At 42.8% G+C, this 21317-nt stretch overlaps 1 protein-coding gene across 2 annotated transcripts in view; it reads left to right on the top strand.

Moving 5' to 3' along the window:
* Cdc14a (cell division cycle 14A) overlaps window positions 1-21317 on the top strand; it is a 153220-nt gene that overhangs the window by 21834 nt on the left and 110069 nt on the right. For both annotated transcript variants that reach the window (XM_028757387.1, XM_028757386.1), the window contains exon 4: window positions 9734-9826. In XM_028757387.1, the coding sequence (XP_028613220.1) occupies window positions 9734-9826 (93 nt within the window). The remainder of the gene's footprint in view (window positions 1-9733; window positions 9827-21317) is intronic.

Here is a 21317-nt window from a genome sequence, read left to right as displayed (position 1 = left end):
TCTCTCTCTCTCTCTCTCTCTCTCTCTCTCTCTCTCTCTCTCTCTCCTGTGTGTGTGTGTATACACATGTGTGGTATGTGTGTGTGGGGAGACTAGTGGAATACATTGGCATCCTCTGTCACTCGACTTTATTCCCTTGAGACAGGATCTCTCACTGAACCTGGAGCTCACCATTTGGCCAGTCTATGTAACTAGCAAGTTTCTGGGATCTACCTTTCTTTGTCCTCTCGGTCTGGGGTTACCAGTCTATGTAGCCAGCCCACCCCCCGTTTACATGGGTACTGTGGATCCGCTCAGCTCCTTACACTCGTGTAGCAAATGATGTCACCCACTAAGCCATCTCTCAAGCTCCTGTTCCCTAGTTACAGTAGCATGTAGTTAGCATGATCCATGTATTGCAAGTAAATAGTGACCTCAATATATATGATCTAGAGTTGCTAGAGAGAAAGAAATCATTATTAATGATCAGATTATGCATCTATTCAGTGTTCTATAGTGACTGTAGAAGAGTAGATGAATTGTTTTTCCTACCGTATTCTATACCTAACAGTTTTAGTAAATGTTATGATAAAGACTTGTTTAAATTTCCTTTCTTTTCCAAAACTTCCTTACATCATTATGAAAGTTCACTGAAGTTCAGACATCCTCCTTGCTTTATTCCAGTGATCAGTAGTCAGCTCTATATGCCTGGAATGACATTTTTAGCTTTAATAAGATTAATGGGTACTCCGTAGCTTTCTGAAGGATTGACTTTCCAAAACTCCAGCGTTAATAAGTCTTGAGCTCTTTCAGTAAACCATATCAAATGGAATTTCTGTATCAGGAAACAAAGGTTTACTTTAGCAATCCAAAGCCAGAATTGCTTCGGAATTGTGGAATCCTTTTTTCATCAATAAAGTAAGAATTCTAGCCACGCCCTTAACTCCAACACTTGTGAGGCAGAGGCAGGTGGATATCTGTGAGTTTGAGGCCTGTTCTCCACAGTCAGTTCCAGGACAGCCAGAGCCACATAATAGAGAGACCTTGTCCCAAAAAAGAAATACCAAATTTCAAAATTTAAGCTTCTATGTCAAATCACTTTCCCAATGTCACATCTGCAAACTCAGATAGGAAATCTAAGAGTTCTTACAGGAAGTTTTTAAACACCTTCCCTGACCCGATTGCTGTCATTTCCTGTCGGGAAGCTGGTCAGTGCACTTTTAGGAATCTAAATGGTAGCTGTGAAGAGATCCCAGGGCGAGATGAGAAGCCTAGGAGATGTGTGACCTGCTCAGCATCCCAGGTGGAATTGGAGCTGGTGTCCTTGTTCTTACCTTCGTCTTGACAGGTTAGGTGGGGGTGTGCGGGGGGCGGGGCTTGGGTTTAGGATCCTTCTGTGCTCACTGTCCCAATTGTTTCTGGGCCGGTTTACCTTTCCAGCGCCTCTGGCAGCCGGCCGTCCTGACTGAGGAACTTAGACTCTCCCATTTGGAAACTACTTTTCTTGTTGCACATGCGCTCACTCTGCCAGCAGCATCTCTATACTTAGTTTCTCCATCCTCACAGAGCATCGGCACTTGACTGATGCCTCTCCTTTGCTCTCTGTGGCTTCTCGTCTTGACCAGCCAGGGTACCTCGCTGCCATTACCTTCTTCTGCGGATGATTTCATGTGCTGATTTCCTGGAAACTCCAGTACTCTTGTTACCCTGAGCCTTGTACTTTCCCCTGATGATGTATTTGATCTGTCACCATGGCCTGCCTGATTGATCTGGCTTCATTCCTTGGTGTGTGTGTGTGTGTGTGTGTGTGTATGTGTGTGTGTGTGTGTGTGTGTGATGCTTGCTACGATGTGTGTGTGGAGGTCAGAGGACAATCTTACAGAAGTCAGTCCACCTTTACTATGACAACCTGGGGATCAAACTCAGGTTGCTAGGTAGGCGTAGTGGCAAGTACTTTTACTTTTTTCCTCTCCTCCTTCTTAGTATTATTGCAGTTAATAACTTTTTGTTAGAATTCTCTTTGTGTGGCTTTTAAACATTCACAATTTTATTAATTAAAAAAATTTTTTTTAACATTGCTTTAGGAATGTGTTTTCTAGTTTGGAAAAGTTTTGTTCCTTCAATTTAAGATTTTATGATCTTTTTCCCTTCCTAGTTTTACGCCTGAGGCACGTAGACACTTTTTGCTGTGAATCTCCAAGTTTCTCATTTCTTAGATGTCATAGATGTTTTTTTCAGGGCAGTGCTTTGAGATGATGATTCACTGCAAGTTTACTGATTTTTTTTTTCTTTTGATGCGTCCACACACATTTGATTCCCAGTGACTTTAGTTTTAATTATATTGGTCAGAATGGAAAAATTATTTATTAAATATTTGCTTCGAGTGCCCCAAACAAAAAAGCATTATGCCCACCAGCAACGAAAACATCTGCTAGTTTTAAAGTGCTTGACAAATTGTTACTAAGGAGTTACACAATCACAGGTCAGAATTTGCTGGTTCTGATCCATTCTACCTGTGAAGAAGCAGTAACCAGAGAGGAGAGGCTTGATCTCAGGGGCAGGAACACAACTGACAAAGGCATGTGCGTTGTTTAGTGGAAAACATCATCCGAGATTGACAGACGAGAGCTGGAATGCTCATCCTGGAATTTCCAGGGAACTATAAATCCTGAAATTACACAGTGTGTACTTCGGTGTGTACTTTTATTTTTCTTCTGAGAAGATTCATAGCTCCTTATTAGTTCTCAAAGGTATCCTTGGCTCAGACAATGCTAAGAACACTGAGCTACAGTGTAAATGCTTCAAGGCTGTAGCAGGAGACAATAATTGGCAGTTCATTAAAAAAAAAAAAGAACAAAAAACCCCCCAAAAAAACCCCAATACTTTTTCCTAATTTAATCAGTTTAAAAAAAACCCTCAAAGCTCATTGAAAAACCTAAAGATTTAATAAATGTAATACGACTGATCAAGCTTTTCTTAATAGAGTTGGAACATTGTTACATATCGATTTTACTTTTCCTCAGAGAAACAGAGACTTTCAGTTTGGGCTAAAAAAATAGTAGAAAAAAGGAGACGTTTTCTAGGGCAGCAGCTTAAGGAAAAAAAAAACAGCTGCTGCTATGAATCAACAGGACAATTACTGTAATCTTGGACCATTTTGAAAGGATTCAAAGAATATTCAGAGCCAGTTACAAAGCATCCCCATTACCTTTCCAGCATAAAAGCACAAGAAGAACGGACATCCTGGAAGAAAGGATTGCATTAAAGCACAGAGGGGCCTGGCAGGGGGTGGGTTCTGGGAATGCCCTTGAGGCTGAATGGCTAGGAGCAGTAATTCTATCCTGGAACCCAGGCAGCTGCCACCCTCTCAGGTCGTGTACACAAGAACTCTTTTGATGTAATGACAGACACCCTCTTCCTATAACTACAAAACCGTGTCGCGATCTCCTCAGACAGTCCTCTTCTGTCTCAGGTTGATGGGACTGGGGAGAAGAAAAGCGAGCTACATTCTGGAGACAGCTGGCGTAGTTTGAAGCGGTAGTGGGACCGTATCTCACGGGAACAAGCACATTTAGAGCTTGTAAGGCTAGATGTGTATATTTTGTATGCATTCAAAAACGCTCAGGCCGGAGGACCTCCTAAGAGAATTCTCAAGTGCCTTTAACCGTTTGATCAGAATGATCACACATGCACAGGCACACTGGTACACTCACACGGACACCCACCGCACCCCCACCCTTTGGAGACAGGGTCTCTGGTAACCCAGGCTAGCTGGCCTGGAGTGTACTGCACAGCTGAGGATGGTCTTGAACTCCTCATCCTCCTGCCTTTGCCTACTGAGAACTAATTTTATGAGTGTGGTTTTTTTTTTTTGACCAAACGTGCCATTTATTAATGCAATCTACTGGGTTTGAAACAACAACAACAACAACAACAACAACAAAATAGACCATAAAGAAGCAGTTGTTTTCTCTTAAAATAATAATAGATCAACCTGTTTTTATCTTAGCTCCAAACAAAACACAAACCACGTTTTATTTTGTGCAGCCAAAGAAAATGTTCAAGAATGTCCCTTTCCTGAGAAAGCTGGAGGTAAACAAGGCCATCCTGGCTGCTCCCTGGAAGACATGTTCACTTTATTGCTTTGGCAGTGACCCCCGATGGCTGTTGAGGTGCTCATTGTCATGGCCGTTACTGGGCTAACCTAGTCACCAGCAAGAGAATGATGCCTTGGCCACCATGATTCCTGCACTGCGATCTCCTTAGTCTGACAACGCACGTCCCTGGCACCACTTGCTTGCTGTGCATGGGCTGTGTTTCTTATTAAGGAGTATATTAGTCTAGCTGTGCTGGTATCTTTCTGACTCCAGTCAGACTGACTTGCATAGCTTAATTAGACATACTCTCCTAGCCAAACGATTCCAACATTTTCCTTCTAGCATGGTGAACAACCTCATTGGGAGGCTGCTGAAGAGTCCACGAGCCATCCCGTGCCCGACAAACTCTGTTTCTTTTAGCTTTGTACTTACTTGGATCACATTTTGCTGTTGGATGGCTACATGGTCTGTGGTTTCCTGATCTAAATGGAATGAGTGCATGATCTGTGTATGTCACTGTCCTCTAAGGCTACTCTGTGCTGTTCCTGTGTTAGCATGCCTTCCTTTTCTCTGACCTATGAGTTTCCATGGCTTGTTTGTCTTATATTACTATGTCGGAATGCGACCTTTCCCATCGCTTTTCATTCAAAGACAGAAAATGTGTACGTGGCGTCCCCTGATTTTTTGAATCAGTCTGTCACAGTGTCACCTTCCCTGCTTGATAAGCACTATTAAATATATTTGATGATACGCTATGTACTTATTGTGATTTATCTCATAAAGCTTTGATTCTCTGGGAAGCGAAGCAGGTCTGGAAGTCAATGCAGGTTTGACGATGTAAATGGATAGATGTTCTTTTGCTGACCGGCTTACGAAACCATCACTGTACAGCATGTGCCCTGTTTCCATTCCTGTGTAGTTGTTCCTTGTTTGCAAGAGGCCCTAGCCACTTTTTTGCATAAGATATTCGTAAACTGAGATCACACATCGGCTAGAGACGGGGTGTCCCTCAACAAGTGTCTCTGGAGCAGCTGCTCCATTCACGCTGATAGGAATGTCGGGACTTTTTCCGTCTGGTAACCAGACATAGCAAAGTGGTTGCCATTGTGTCTATAGACATGCCCTGTGATGGATAAATTCTCTTAAAACAAACAAACAAAACTATCAAATTTGAGCAAAGTGCAGTGGCTTGCACCTTTACATTCCTGAACTTGGGAGGTAGAGGCAGGGGGAGTCTCTGTGTGTTCAAGGACAGTCTTGGTTTACAGAATAAGTTTCAGGGATACACAGTACGTCTATTTTTTTAAAAGAGACATTTAAATCTGTGGTCAGCTTCTGAAATTGATGAAAATTGACACAAGTTTGAATTCGGGGCTTCTTTCAGACGTGGAAGGCTCTGATGGGGCTATGCCCAGGTCCTGCATGGAAACAGCAGGGTTGAGTTACGTGTGCTTTGAGAGCACCTGCTTTTGTCATTTGTCACCTGACCCACTCCAAGTTCTAGAACCCTGGGAGTGTCTGAATTTTGAGCCTCTGGAGTAACCCCACTGAAAGTGGCTTCGTTAAGAGACCATTGAAGGGCCTTGTTTCTGAGGTGTCCTCTCCTGTAGTGGGTACATTCGTTTGTTGTGACGAATGTTTCTCAGGAGACTGGAAATGATTTTCTTTAATGTGCTTTTAAAAGGTGGATAGCATGACTTGGAATTCTTTTACAAAGGACTTCAATGTTTTTCAGGAGGCAGTTTCATTAAATGCATGGTGTTTCATGATCACAGCACTTCAAGGGGGTGGGGAGGGGTGGCATAATATTTGTGTGTAACATTTTTCCAGAACTTAACGATAGATGTAGCCTAGTACATTTCCCAGACTCTACTCCACTGAGTCAGAAACTCTGGGAAGGCCCAGTGGCCAATTCCTTCTGAGCTCTCCAGAACCCTCTTCACTGGCCTTCTGCAAGTATGCAATGGAACACAAAAATATAATAATGAAATATAATGCAGTTTAGGTTTAAATTTATTTTATTTTTTATTTCTGAAAAATTTTGATACTGCTGACCTTTTCAGCCCAGAACTTATTTAATAAATTCTGAACCACAAGACTTGTTAGGGCCTCATAATTAAGGTTTACTCCAATTATCAGCCTCAGTGAGAGAGATCTGGATTCCTCCTGCCTCCCACACTTGGCTGTGTAAGAGTTTGCAGCAGGCCTTTCCTGGTACCTGGCTTCTGTTCTGGTAAAATGCAGCGTGCTTATTATATTTCAGCCTTGCTTGGGACCTCTGTTTTGAGAAGCACTCTGTACTGTTAAACCAGACCCCTCTGGCGTTGCTCCTGTTGTTTTGGGAAATGAGATATAGTAATTGGCTAACAGATATTTGCTGCTGCTGCTGCTGCTGTTAAGGCTGTTTGTCTACTTAGCCTGAGAGGGTTCAGGAGGCAATACATGTCAGTTTGGAAGATGGAAGGCTAAGTTATATATAGGTGGGTAGTGGCTAGCGAGTGTTCTCCGTCATGGTCATGTGCAGCAGAGTTGGCTTAGTAGTCTTTCAGAGACATCTTTTTGGATTTAAGACTGGTTTGACTTGACCTGTACTTGACCTGTTTTTTTTTGCTTTGCTGTTGTACTGTGTTTTTTTGTGATCTCGGAGTATCTCATGTAAAGAAATAGTCTGTAAGAATGGGGTTAGCTTACTGAAAGCCAGATGTATGACCAGGACTTCAAAAATGTTCTCCTTGAAGAGCCAGGTTGTCTGGGAGACTGAAGAGGAGATGGTCCAGAGTGAAGAGGCGGTCCATGTCCTGTCAAAGGCATGAGGCTCTTCCTTGGGCTTAAGGCAGAGACTCAGGAGATATCAGTGGGCTCATTTATAAAGCAGAATCCTGCTATCCTGAAATTTGGTCTCTCCCCAAATGATAAAGTTTTTCCATCTTACTATTGACTTTTCCTATTGCTGTGACAAGCAACTGAAGGACAGATGTACAGAAGAAGGGAAGGAAGGAAGGAAGAAGGAAGGACAGAAGGAAAGAGGAAGGAAGGACAGAAGGAAAGAGGAAGGAAGGAAAGAAGGAAGGAGGGAGGAAGGAGGGAAGGAGGAAGGAAGGAAAGAAGGAAGGAAGGAAGGAAGGAAGGAAGGAAGGAAGGAAGGAAGGAAGGAAGATTGGTCCCCAATCTGAGGGCACAGTCCATCCATTATGGTGGGGATGTCCTGGCGGCAAGAGTGTGAAGGGCTGTTCAAAGAGCAGAGAGGTGAATGTTGCTGCTCAGCTTGCTTTCTTCATTTGAATTCACCGTGGGCCCCCAGAGCGTGGACTGGTGCTGTTCACTCGCAAGGCAGACGCTCCCTGGCGTATCTGGAGGTTTGTCTCTTAGAGGATTCTTGATCCTGTCAATGTGAACTGTAGTCTGACCTAGGGGCCAGTGGTCAAGCTTCAGCACATGGAAACCATTTCTCAGCTGTAGAGTTTTGGAGACCCAGACTCTGAAAATTAAGTCCAAAAACATCTGAGCAGGAGAAATGTGCCAAATGTTCGCCTATAAATCATCTGTAAGCTTGCAACAAACACAAGTTTGCTTCCTTTGGCAGCTTTCTGTGGGAAATAGTTTGAAATAGTTAAAACTTGTAGGGCTAAGGAGGAGGCTCACATAGAGAAGTGCTAGTCTCTCAAGCCGGATGACCAGAGTTTCGCTTCTGGAACCTTTGTAAAGAGCTGGATGTGGTGGCTCGCACCTTTCATCTCAGCATTTCTATATGAGGTGAGAAATGGAGACAGGAGAATTATATGGAAGATTGTGGGTCAGTTAGCCTGGAGTTCGCAGCCCATCCACAGAAATGTGCAAGAGACCCACCTTAATATGAGGGAAGGTGAGACTAGACTCTGCAGTGTGGTCCTCTGATCTCCATGTGTGAGCCTTCTGGAGGCAGAGGCAGATGGATCTGTGTGAATTCAAGGTTAACCTGTTCTACTTATTGAGTTCCAGGCCATTCAGGGAGAGACAAAACAAAACAAGTGAACACCTCCACCTTATTGGTGAAGAGCAATAAGTGGCAAACAAATTAATCCACAAATAGTAAAATTAAATAAAAAAATTGTCCAGAGACTCAATAAATCAAAATTGAGAAAGCAAGAAGCCATGTATGAACACCATTGATGATAGCCGCGAGGTCTTTAAATCATTTCAGTAAACACACTTGATGGAATTGAATCAGACACAACTCACTTTTCCCCCCTCTGCTTGCTATGAAAAAAAGCTGTCAATAAGAACAGATTGTCTCTGAGTCAGACAATAACTTTCAAAAGTTCAGTTAACAAGGGCATTACTGTTTTCAAAACATGTGGTTTGAAGTTATTCATGTCTGAAAGGGCATTCGATGTCTCTTGGTCTCTAGCTGGGACACATGGAGCTTCCTGCTTTCATGGATAAGCTAAAATGATGCACGTTGGTTCTTAGATTTTGCTTTCTTTTCCTTGTTGAAAGTAACATGGTAGTGGAATTTTTTTGTTGGCTGTGTTCAGTGTGCTGAGTATAATAACCTACTTATATTTTCAGTATGAATTTACAGACAATATCAAAAGGCATATGTATGCCTATATTTACCAAACTATAGAAACAGTCCCTGGAAATATAGTCTTTTTTTGTTTTGTTTTGTTTTTGTTTTTTGTTTTTCGAGACAGGGTTTCTCTGTGCCCTGGCTGTCCTGGAACTAACTCTGTAGACCAGGCTGGCCTCGAACTCAGAAATCCACCTGCCTCTACCTCCCAAGTGCTGGGATTAAAGGCGTGCGCCACCACAACCACCTGGCTTGGAAATATAGTCTTATGTGAGTACATTTAAATAGCCATTTGTCACTATACCATAACAATCTTGCAAACCAAGGAAATTATGTTTAATTGAGATACACCCATGTTCTCTAGATTTAAATTGTAACTAATAATTTGATTTAATTTAATAGATCTAATTGTTACTTTTCATGTTTAGCATGTGTTCAACAAACCATTTGGCTTTATTTTGGATTACTTGAGCATGTTGTATATTGCCTGGCGTTTAGCAAGTGCTTATTGATTGAGCTCATGAACTTAATACATGGCTGTTGAATTGTGATGTTCATTGATAACCTTTTGATGGTTCCTCATTTTTTACTAATAACTTTCTTTAAGCTAATTAAAAGGGGGTTACTAGAGTATATACTTGAAAGAAAAATTTAATATTGGTCTGTAAAAATGAAAGTTTTGGAGAAGACAATAGGATGGTTGACATATCTTAAACTGTAAAGAATGAAGGGTTCATCACATCTCTTGGAGTCAGTGTCATGCTGAGAAGAAAGAAGAGTGGTTAAATCATATGCATAAGATCAGGAATACAGTATTCAAAATGGCCCCCGAGAATGGAAAATCAGTGATTCGGTTATCTCCGTTCTCAGAGACGTCCGTGTTTGTTATATTGTCAAGTCTTACATTCAGGTTGACTGAAGAAAAGGGAGCAAGTAGCCCCTGTAGGACTCCCCAGCTCCAAGCACGCATGTCCCAAATAACACGGAAGCTAGAAGCTAGCTGCAAGGTGTTACATTGTAGGAACTGCTACACTTGCTGAAGTCGAGAGAAGATGGTAACTCCTGTCTTTCTGTAGTGCTCACACTTTGCTTTGTTCTTTTCTTCCAGTCATACAGTTTATCAAGAAAGAAAATAGTGCACTACACCTCTTTTGACCAGCGGAAAAGAGCAAATGCAGCATTCTTGATAGGTGCTTATGCCGTAAGTACTTTATTTGTAGTTATTCTGGGCTGAAGTCGTTGAAGTGTTAACGCTGGCCACATTTCAGTAGGACAGGAGCTAATTAGGAATGTAAAGTGGACTAACATCATTGGAGAGCTTACTCTCCTCCATCACCATCACCACCACCATCACCACCACCACCACCACCATCACCACCACCACCATCATCATCACCACCACCACCACCATCATCATCATCACCATCATCTTGTTTTGTATTGCTATGAGTCAGAGTCCTCTGTATTACTGGCCTGGGACTTTCTGAGTAGCCCAGGTTGGTCTTAAATTTGAGATGATTTTCTTGTCTTAGCCTCCTTAGTGTTAAGATTTCATGCATGTGCTGTCTCGTCTAGATGTAGATTTATTTTCGGATAGCTAGTGAGAGACTCTTGGAATGATTATGTGTGGCTCGGATTCTCCTGTTATCAGCATTTTCGTGCGCAGAACATCTATACCTAGCCAGGACATACCCAAGGGGGAAAATATGTGTATAAGTGAAATATAATACAGAAAATTTAAAGCCGGCTAAGCTATTTTTGTGGGGATGGAAGACAGAGGATGTTCTAGACAGCACAGGAGAGAGTTATCATTGTTAATTTTTTAATCAATCTATGCATTCATCTATATAAGTATTTGCTATAGAAAAATGGAATATGAACCGTGCATATATTATAACCTCCCTAGTAAATCAGTATGATCTTTACAGAAGTAAGTTTGAGTAGAAGTTTTGTTCTCTGAAAACACAAACATGTCAATATGAGTTCTAAATGAGCAGGTCACAGTTTCTGGAAATTTCTGGGTATGCTGGGACTGGGCCATAAGAAGACAGAAAACATCATGGCTCAAACGTACCTGTAACCTGGACTAGCTCTTCGGGTCTCTATGTGATTCCTACTGAGGCACATGCTGGTTTACAGGAAGGGAGAGTGCTGGCATTTCCCCCTCATTTCCAGGAAAGGCCAGGGTCTCTCTGAAGCCTGAAGTTTGCTGCTGTGTGACCTTTCCAGGCCTTCTTTGCAGACCTAGATGGAAGGCACCATACTCTGCCATGCCAAGTGCAAATTTCCAGGGGTGAGGAGAGTGGATGACTGCTGGCAGGCCATGGGATTGCAGGCAGGGGAGAGGATGAGCTGAGAGTCACTGGAAGCCTGGCCCTTGCTCCCACAACTTTAACTTCCTGGTTCATTTCACTTCTTCTGTAATACCCAGAGTTATCTGTGGCCCCCTTTCTTTCTTGTTACACAGTACAGTATAAGGAGATAAGAATTAATAAAACACGGCTTTTTCATCCTGAAGGGGCTCTGTGCTGACGGGATCAGGTCACCTTTCTCTCAGCTCTACTTATTTTTTGTTTTGTAAAATAGGTGAATTGGATACTGTGACCCCGATGTTTCCTTTCAGGTCTTAGGACACTGGGGTGATTTGCTGAGCAGGCAGGCTGTTGTTTCTAATCTGAAGAGCATACAGGAAAAGCCAGCTCTTTGTGGGAGAGCTGGTGAGGTGCTAGTAGCTGGCTGAATTAAGCAGGCATGCTATTTTGCACCTCACACTCATAAATGATACCTGATTGATTGACAGCGTGACTAAGTATGGAGTGCCTTTACTCTTCACTCAAGCCGTGCCCCAAGCCTGTCTTTCCTATGGGGCTTTGTGATGTTTTTTGAGCATGTCATTTGTAGGTCCTTTGTCATAAAGGACCTCTGTCAGGTCACCCCTCTCCCCCTCCCTCTGTCTCCCTCCCTCTCTCTTACCCTTCCTCCCCCTCCTTCTCCCCTCTCTCCTTCCCTCTCTCCCTTCCTCCCCTCCCTCTTCCCTCCCTCCCTCCCTCCCTCCCTCTCTGCCTCCTTCCCTCCCTCTTTTCCCCTTTCCTCTCTCCCTTCCCACCTGTCATTGCAGTGTTGTTTAGAGTGAGTTTTAATTTCATCAGTTAACTCTAGAATTTTGAAATGAATTCTAGGTATTACACATGCACTGGGCTCCTGAGAAAATACCCTGAGATAAAACAAATGCTGTAGCTTCTGTCACTTTAAAGCAACCCTAGGGGAAAGAGCAGGTCTGGCCCCTTCGAAGAAGTGCTGAGCACAGCGTGAGCTTGTCTTACACCTGGTCCCAGTCCTGAGTGGAAGGCCATCCTTCTTGTATGGGTCATTTCCCAGCTGACCTTTCTGAGTTTGTAAACATGCTCCTCAGAATTGTTCTTTTCAAAACTGTTATATAAAAACGACATTTAGGATTGTGGTCATTTCTTAGAGTGAATGCTTCTTGTTGTATGTACTTAATTGTTGACACAATTCTTATAAGATAGTAATAGGACTTGTACATCTCATTTAATGTTCTTACGTGTTCAGTGTTGCTAGGTGGGGAACTCTCAGTCTTATAAATGAATCTTCCCTGGATATGAGAGGGGCTCTAACTTGGGAGCCCCATGTAACCTATGACACAAAGCAGGTATATGTGTTTTTTCAGAGAGATGTCCCTAGTGAAGATCTCTCTCTCTCTCTCTCTCTCTCTCTCTCTCTCTCTCTCTCTCTCTGTTTTTCTTTTTTGGTTTTTCGAGACAGGGTTTCTCTGTGTAGCCTTGGCTGTCTTGGAACTCACTCTGTAGACCAGGCTGGCCTCAAACTCAGAAATCTGCCTCTGCCTCCCAAGTGCTGGGATTAAAGGCGTGCGCCACCACCACCTGGCTCTGTTTTTCAAGACAGGGTTTGTCTGTGTAGCCCTGGCTATCCTGGAACTCACATTGGTGTCCAGGCTGGCCTCAAACTCACAGTGATCCGCCTGCTTCTGCCTCCCAGGTGCTGGGGTCTAAGGCATGTGCTACTGCGGCCCAGCCGGCTGAAGAGTCTCTTTTTAAATGTGCCATGTTCAAGGGCTATTGGCTCACACCATGAGGCAAGTCTTCTAAGCTTTAGCTTTTTCACTGATAAGGTTTAGATAATGCCAGGGCTTCCCTGCCTACTGCACAAATTATTATTAAGGTCAGACATGGAACTGTCTGTTGGATAGCACCGCATTATATATCTAAATTATCACAAATTTATTGTGACAATATATACCTTTGTCCCCTCTATCCCAAACTGATTTATTTCCCCAGTAACCCTCCCCTTCAGAAAACTTAACTCTTATTCTTGATGAGCCAAATCAAAAGTTAGCAGTGCTTTCCCTTTCCCAGTTACCCCCTTCCACATTACACATAGTCAGAAGTGTGATAGGCTCTAACTCCCAGAACCCATAATGAACCAGAACGCATCTTTCCCTTTCACGCTGTTACCTAGGTCAGGCGTCCGACATCTTTGATCACTTCTATAGCTTCATGCATTTTTCTCCTGCTTTGCTTTCTGTACTCTTGTTTCTCTTTGATTTCACTTGCCTTGCAATTATCAGGGTGGTCTTTCCAAACAATTAAAGTGAGAGCGTATCATGACCCTGGGTTGAATCTGGAGGCTGATTCTTTCTGCCATCTGATGCTTCCCATCGGATCCCGTGTGGCCTCGTGATCTCTGTGCTCAGGTCCTCCCACTGTACTGGCCTGCTAACTGAAAATAGTGCACCTTTTCTCACCAGAAACCTTGCTAGTTCTGCTCTCTTTATCTAGAACATTCTTACTTCAGACCTTCAAATGCCTGTCTGTCCTCATCCCTGTCCCCCAAAGTTACTGTCTTGGCGAGCCTTTTCCCAAACTCTGCCCTGCTCCCTCCCTTCTTCACCTCTTGGCACCTTGCTGTTTTATTTTCTGGACAGCGCGGCACTCGGTCTTTGAAGTTCAGTTGTGTGCTTGTGCATTTACGTGTGTATTACCTCTTTCCCAGACCAAAGGGTGGGGACCTTATCTGTTTTGTTCACTGCCCTGTCTAAAGGGTGATAAAATATTTAACGATGGGGTTAGATCCAGTCGTTCACTAGTTGAGTTGGAAGCTGGCCATAAGGCTGTGGCAGAGTCCTAGAAGCTTCCTGCTGCGCTGAATCACGGGTAGTAGGTCTTGGATGGGCGGCGGCCACAGGGAAGACCCTAGAATGTCTAGTGTGGAAGGGGCAGGTGTTAGGAGCAGCAGATGTTTCCTAGCTGGTGTATCTTGAGTACCAAACATCCAGTTTAGGGTCATACTGGCTGTGAGGCAGATGCCTGTTAAATACAGGGAATGAGTAAACCTCTGTAAAGGGGCAAGCTGTGTAGAAAGTGTAAGTAATGTCTTCTTCCTTCCCGGATTATCTGAGGTCATGTTGAGCCAAAGGATACAGAATCAAAGGTGAGAGCTGGCATAAGAAACAAGAATGACTTCCTTTGAAAACAGACTTTCATTTTTCAGACTTTTTTTGTTGTGGTAAAATACACAAGACTTTTTATTAGAGACATAAAACCAACAACAACAAAGCCCCAAACAAAACAGGGTTTCCTATATCTTGGGTGGTCAGTACCAGCTGTGTAGTCAAGGGGACTCTGAACTTCTGATCCTCCTTCCTCTGCCTCTTAAGTCCTAGGATCATGCACTACCATGCCTTGATCCAGTTTGTGCAGGGCTGGGCATTGAACCCAGGACACCCTGTGTGCTAGGAAGCATTCCACCAGCCCAGGATTATCCCAGCTCTTGGAACTATTTATAAGCAGCTAATTCCATGGTATTGATTACCTTCCAGAGGAAGGGCTTTTCAGTGATTTAGAGGAAGGGCTCTTGTAGGTGATTTCCAGTACGCCTTAGAAACTTTTGTGTTGGTTTCCTTATCTGTAAGCGTGGAGAGAGTCTATTTAGAACCCTTTCGTCTAGACCAGTCACAAGGATCAGGAAGGAGATAAAGCCTCAAGTTCACAGAAAGTATAACTCTGTGGGTGATCTTAAAGCCAGACTGCTGGATCGAGGTGGCCACTTGGCGATCATAGTGACACACACTGGTATGGTTTCTTCACTTTCTAGGCTATGACATTGCATGTCTGGAATTGGAAGGCTCACATTGGAATAAGATATCTTCTTTCCAGTGTAGGACTCGGGGCAGCTGTAGAATCAGGATGCCTAGATCCCCAGAGCACCCAAACATGCCCATGGGACTTGAAGAAAGTCGCTGTCAAAATTATATTAGTGAGGGGCTGGAGAGATGACTCAGTGGTTAAGACCACTGACTGCTCCTCCAGAGGACCTGGGTTTGAGTCTCAGGCTCCACATGGCAGCTCATGACTGTCTGTAATTCCAGTTCCAGGGGGGATCTGGCTTTCTCTTCTGGCCTCTGTGGGCACTGCATGAATATAGTACACAGACCTACATGCACTCACACACATAAAATAAAAATAAGTGTAAATCTTAAAAACTTATATTAATGAAGCTCTTGCCCTGAAATTCAAGACCAAGTTCTTGTTCTGTGTTACTGTATTTAGTTCACAGGGCTTTGAGAGTTACGCCAAGGAGAATTTGGTTCAGGCCATGATGGCTGAAGAAATGTGTGTGGGGTGGAGATATGTGTATGTGTGTGTCTGTGTGTCTGTGTGTATAAAACAAACATATAGGACAAGTTATAATAATGTGGTTTTTTTTTTTTTAGTTTAAAAATTAAGTTCAGAGTTAAGGAATAAAGAAGTTTTGGTTTGCTCTGGTGGTGCATGCCTATGTGGCCAGGATTTGGGAGGCTGAATCAGGAGGATTGTGTACTTGAGTCTAGCCTGGGCTACATAGTGAGTTTAAAGCCAGCCAGTCTGAGTTATATAGTAAGCAAGAGGAAACAAACAGTTTTCAGAGAAGCAGAGGATGCTTAGACAGAGGTGGCAACCACATTGTAATCTCCTTAGCTTATCTTTAAACCTTTGCCTTGCTGGAGATCTACATTATAGATCAACTACATTATAGATTAACTGGGTGTAGCCTGAGCCAGACATTATGTCTACACTGCGGGATGACCAGGCTGAGGTTTATAGACTTTCTAGCCATGCATGTCTACCTTTGATTTTGTACACATAGGGCTATTAATATGGTTTTATTGTTCTACTAGTAAGTCACCTTCTAATTGGAGAGGTGTCAGTCTCCATCTGGCTGGAAAGCAACCACTGAGCACAGCCATGGGTGTAGCTTTGAACCCACTCAGTGGGTGTATGTCACAAGCAAGCTTTTGCTTATTTAAGCTTCCGTTCTTTCATCTTTAGGCGCAGGGATAATAATATTGTGCGTAGTAGAGGCCTGAAGGTGAAGGAGGCCTTGTATATAAAGGCAACGTTGTGATCGTGTTCTAAGCACTTAGAAATCCCTGGCAGTTCTGGGGTGGGGGGCTCTGTGGCTTTCCCCAGTTTTCTGTGTCGGTTGCCCCCTCTTCTTACTTGATTGTGCTAGGGCCCTTAGACCACAGCTCTGAATGCCCGTCCGACAGCCACCTCCCTCCTTTCGTGTCCCTATCTTCCAAGTTATCCCTCTGTGTGCGTAAGTCCTTCTGTGGTTCAGAAGCAGTCAGGTGGTTGTTAATCTAATTACTGCTCAATAGAGTTCTTCAGATATGGGTATGAGCTCTTTCCATTTTTTTTTTCCTACTAGAATGTGATTTTCATGTTTAAAGGAGGAGTCTATTTAAACCACAGGGACATCTCTCTTGTGAGATTCGTAGTCAGGTCTTGATAACTTGTAAATATTGACTTAGCTCCTGTGAACCACGGTGAGTCCTAAAGAATATAAATAAATAAACAAACAAATCAAGCTTCAAATATGGAGAGCACACAAACAATATATAATTGTGAAAAGTGTGCAATAGGTACAAAGTCTGGAGAAATGAGAGTTCATCCAGTAACTGCTTTGGAGCAGATACCATATGACAGGCGCCCAGCCCAAAGAGTTGAAGGTGAGGGTCTCCTACCTTCTGCGGTTACTGTGAACACCTGAGGCCAAGCATGGGAGGATAGAGATGGCGGGTCCCAGCAGGCCGAGATGGTAAGGAAGTGTCACATAAGGGAAAACATTGCGGGTGAGGAGTTTAAGAAAGGAATAATATATCAAGAAGTGGGGGGAGGGTCTTCCTTTTCTTTTCTTACAATCAAAAGGAGAAGGCTTAAAATGCAGCTTTGATGTGCTTCCTTTCATGTGTTGTTACATGGTCATCTGAGCCCCTATTAGGGGCCTGTTTTAATGGTTTGCAGTTCAGCAGACCTCACCGACAGGGTATGGTACAGTTTGTTTATTTACCATTTAATATTTTTTATAGCACATAAACATTTTTTTTCTGAATTATATATGTTGTACTTGCTCTTTCAAATGTTCTTTTTTTAAGAAACTGGATTTTTAATTTTTAGATTGCTAGAGGTGGGATTAAGGTTTTTCTTTCTTACTTTTTTAAAGGTATAATGTTTAAGGCCTGTGGAGCCTTAAACCAGTTTAAGGTCTGTTGTACTTAAACCAGTTTGTACAGTTGGCATTATGTAGAACTTAAAACTTTACACATGCATTACATTTTTATACTTATTTATGCATGTGTGTGTGTGTGTGTGTGTGTGTGTGTGTGTGTGTGTCACAGCAGCCTGAGTATAGCGGTCAGAGGACAACAGTTGGGACTTCGTTCTCTCCTCTCCTTCTACCAAGTGACTTCCAGGGGCTGACCTCAAGCTCCCTAGCAAGAGCCTTTCTTTCTGTTTCTATATGCTTTTTTAATGGGTTTGAACCTTACAGTTTTGGAAATTTAATTGCTAAAGAGTATCACTTCATTATTTTTGATGTTGTAGTTTCTTTTACTTTTGAAACAAGGTGTTATATAGTGCATATGTTATATGGTTATATGTTATATGGTGTTATATAGTGTTATATGGTCTAGCATTCACTGTGTAGACTTTGAACTGGTTTTGAACTCCACTTCTGCCTTGTTCTCATAGCAGATGCCCTGGTCTCCTGGTCCTTGCATTCTTTCTGTCCCTTCTTTCATAATATTCCCTGAGCCTTTGATGTAAGGATCGTGTTGGAGATGTTCATAGCAGGGCTGGCGTCCCATGGCTAGTTAGAACACTGTTAGTTAAAAGTGGCTAAAGAAAGTGTCCTTGTGTTACTTGATGTCTGGTTGTTAACTGCCCATTTGTTTTGCTCTTCTCACAGACCATGTTACTTCCTGTCCTTATCAACTTTATTAACATCTGTGAATTATGATTTCTGAACTGCCTTAAAGTTATCATTAAATCTGTAGCTTCAACGTGTTATTTTAAATGCAGGCAAAAACTGTCAAAGAAAGCTGTTGGTTCAAAATATCAAGGATGTTTCTATTAAATGTTTATTAAAACAGTAACTCAGCAGCTGCCAGAGAAGAGCTGCTTGTCATCCTTCCCTGTAAATCTAATGATAGCATCATGCAGGGAGGAAGGGAGGGGCGGGACATGGCTGAGCTGACTGGTTTCCTGTTTGCAGTTCCTTCCTTTAGTGGGTTGATAGGCAACTCTTTTGTGACATTGCCTGTAAATGGGCCACATTTTTGTTCTTCTAAGCCCCTGTTTTTTGATGACTTTGAAATAGCTCAGGCTTCTTGAAAATTGCAGATTTTTCTTCAGTCTCTCCAAGACTGGTGTTCTGTTTGTCTTTTTCACACAGTTAGCACAGTGCCTCCTTCCCATAGTCAGCCTTCCTTGTGTTTCCTCTAGCTGGGATCTAGGAAAATTACCTGTTCCCTTTTTGTTTGCTGAAGACATCTTTCTCAGATTACTGCATAAATATTTTCTGTATTTTGTTTTTCCTCTACTTCTGCCAGGAAGCTGAGAACAAGCTTCCTCTGTGCTCAAATAAGCTTGCTTGCAAACACATCTACCTCTCATAGACTGAGCTCAGTGATAGAATGCTATTTTTCTAGCTTGTGTAAGGTCTAGGTTCAGTCTCTACTACTGAGATGGCTCAGTGGGTAAATGTGCTCGCTGAGCAAACCTGGCATACTGATTTTGATCCGAGAACCCACTTAAACGTGGAAGGGGAGAACTGACATTCACAGAGTTGGCCTCTGAACTCTCTGTGTGACCCCTGCCATTATGCATACAACACCAACACCAACAGCATCATCAACAACAATGTTGTATAAAGAAAAAAGGAGAGTCAGGAGTGGTGGTTTATATCTGTTACCCCAGCACTTCAGAGTCTAAGACATGAGGATTGCCACGGGTTCAAGGCCAGTCTGGGCTACACAATGAGATTCTTCCTGTGTGCGTGTTTGTGTATGTATGTAATTATACATATATAACTACATATTTTAATTACATGCATTCATTATGGAAATAAAAATTAAAAAGTCCCTTAAAATCCTTACAATATTTCATATGGCAAGACTGTGGCTTTTGGTGTATTTGCCATGCCTTCTGTGAGACCATGTCCTAAATACATGTCCTTGGACATTCTTGGCATTTGTTGTTCCATTTTGTGTAGCTTTCTGGTTGGAGTTAACTCACAGTCAGACATGTGCTCATGCAGGGCCACAGGATTCCTCTTCAAAAGGAAGATTACTAGGACATATGACACAGGAAATAAAACTTCTAAGTTTTATTTATGTAAAGTGATGTTATTCAGTGATCATACAGGGGTAAAATTTAATACTGAGTGTATGGGATGGATTTACTATTTTCTTTTAGTTTTAAAATAAACATGTTAGGTTAGAAAACTAGATCCAGTTTTGCAGGGCCCTGGAGTGTCTCCATAGGAAACCACTGGGAGAATGTTGTCTCTCAGGTCTGCTAGAAATTCAGTGGGGTAGATCTAATGGCTTGTCTAAGATCAATTCCATTTCTTGAAGAGAAAGTCCAGAACCTAGGTTCAGTCCCTAGGCTGAAGCTTTGTTTAGTCAGAGATAACTGAGAAGCTCCTCCTAGAACAACATCAGCTAGAAGACAGCATGCCGAGAGGACAGCTTGGCTCTTCCCATGATAGAGAGATATTAAAGTGTTTCAAGTACAGGTGTGTGGGCCGTCCTCCAGGGAGCAGCTTAGTGTTGATTCTGGCTAACTGGGTGAACATCTACTCACCTCTGTGTTTCTGCCAGATACAACCATAGCTCTTTTCAGATCTGCTTTGTATGTAATGTTTGTGGATGATTTAGGGTAGGTCTGAGCAGGAGGCAAAGTGATAGCGGAATGGAGAGGGAAGTGGTGAGGCTCATATCTTGGGATTTGTCTGTTTTCTCCTTTACCCCCACTCCCAGGCACACAGATACACACGCAAACACAGACACAGACACAGACACAGACACAGACACACACACACACACACACACACACTCACAAACATGTATATTGAATGACTTCATGAGTCAACTCCTCTCTCTCTCTCTCTCTCTCTCTCTCTCTCTCTCTCTCTCTCTTGAGACAAGGCTCTCATGTAGCTCAGGCTCAGACTCAAGTTGGAGCTGAGGCTGGACCTGGATTTCTGATCTAAGGTCTTCTACCTTGTAGTTATACATGGTGTGGAGATTGAACCCAGGACCTTGTGCATGGCGAGTACTCTACCACATCTCCTGCCCATCAGGTAGTTTTTTACATTATAGTGAGCGAGGCATGCTAGTTTCTTTTCTATATTATTAAAGTTATCAGTGTGGGGATGTAGCTCAGTTGGCAGAATGCTTGCTTGGCACGCATGAATCCTTGGGTTCAAGGTCTAGCACCACATAGGACGTAGAGGCACGTGCCTGCCATCCCAGGGTTTGAGAGAAGGATCTGTCTAATCTCATGCTAGACAGGAAAATCTGGACTTCAAAGTCATCTTCTACTGTATAGAGAAGTCAAGGCCAGCCTGGGCTACATGATTAGATTGTCTCAAACCAAACAAAATCAGGACTGGGGAATATTTTTGCATGTTTTTTATTTTAGAGCCTGGATTTTGGCACCAAATGTGTGGATAGTTCTTTGGGTTTTTAAGATTAGTCCTCAGCTAACAGGATCGAGTGGAAGAAAAACTGCCAGTATTTTTAATTTCTGTGAGAGACTCCCATTGCTGAATAATGGACATGTATCACGTTCTGGGTGGTATTTAGTCAGCTGATGCTGGAATCATAAGAAAAGCGGCTTGCGTTAAGTGCTCAAATCTTAAGACTTATCCTGAGCACGTTATCGTTTGAATGACTGTGTTATCCCCAAGCTTCTCTCCAGCTTTTCCTCCCTTTTCTTAGGCAGCCAATATCGGCTGTTGGGAGTAACCTTGAATGAGAAAAGCCAGTGTTTGGGTGTCAACCTGGAGCCCTGCATAGGCAGTCTGAGCCTCCTAAGTCAGTGTCAGAATGTCCCCAAGCATTATACGTTAGGATTATAATGGATTTTGGGTTGTGTAATTTTAATGTCTGAATTTTATTTCAAGGACACCCCCCCCACACACACAACTGAGTGTGGTGGTACACACACGTAATGTCATCATTTGGAGGCTGAGGCTGGATGGTTATGAGTGCCAGACTACCCTGGGCTACATAGTGACACCCTGTTTCAAACAAAAGAATGAATCCTTCCAAGACCATGTACCCCTCCAAAACATAGAAAGAACATTCCATTTCACAGAATACATTT

The sequence above is a fragment of the Grammomys surdaster genome, unplaced genomic scaffold, assembly GCF_004785775.1.
Source record: "Grammomys surdaster isolate TR1022 unplaced genomic scaffold, NIH_TR_1.0 126158, whole genome shotgun sequence".
Lineage (NCBI taxonomy): Eukaryota > Metazoa > Chordata > Mammalia > Rodentia > Muridae > Grammomys > Grammomys surdaster.
This window is presented reverse-complemented; position numbering and strand designations above follow the sequence as displayed.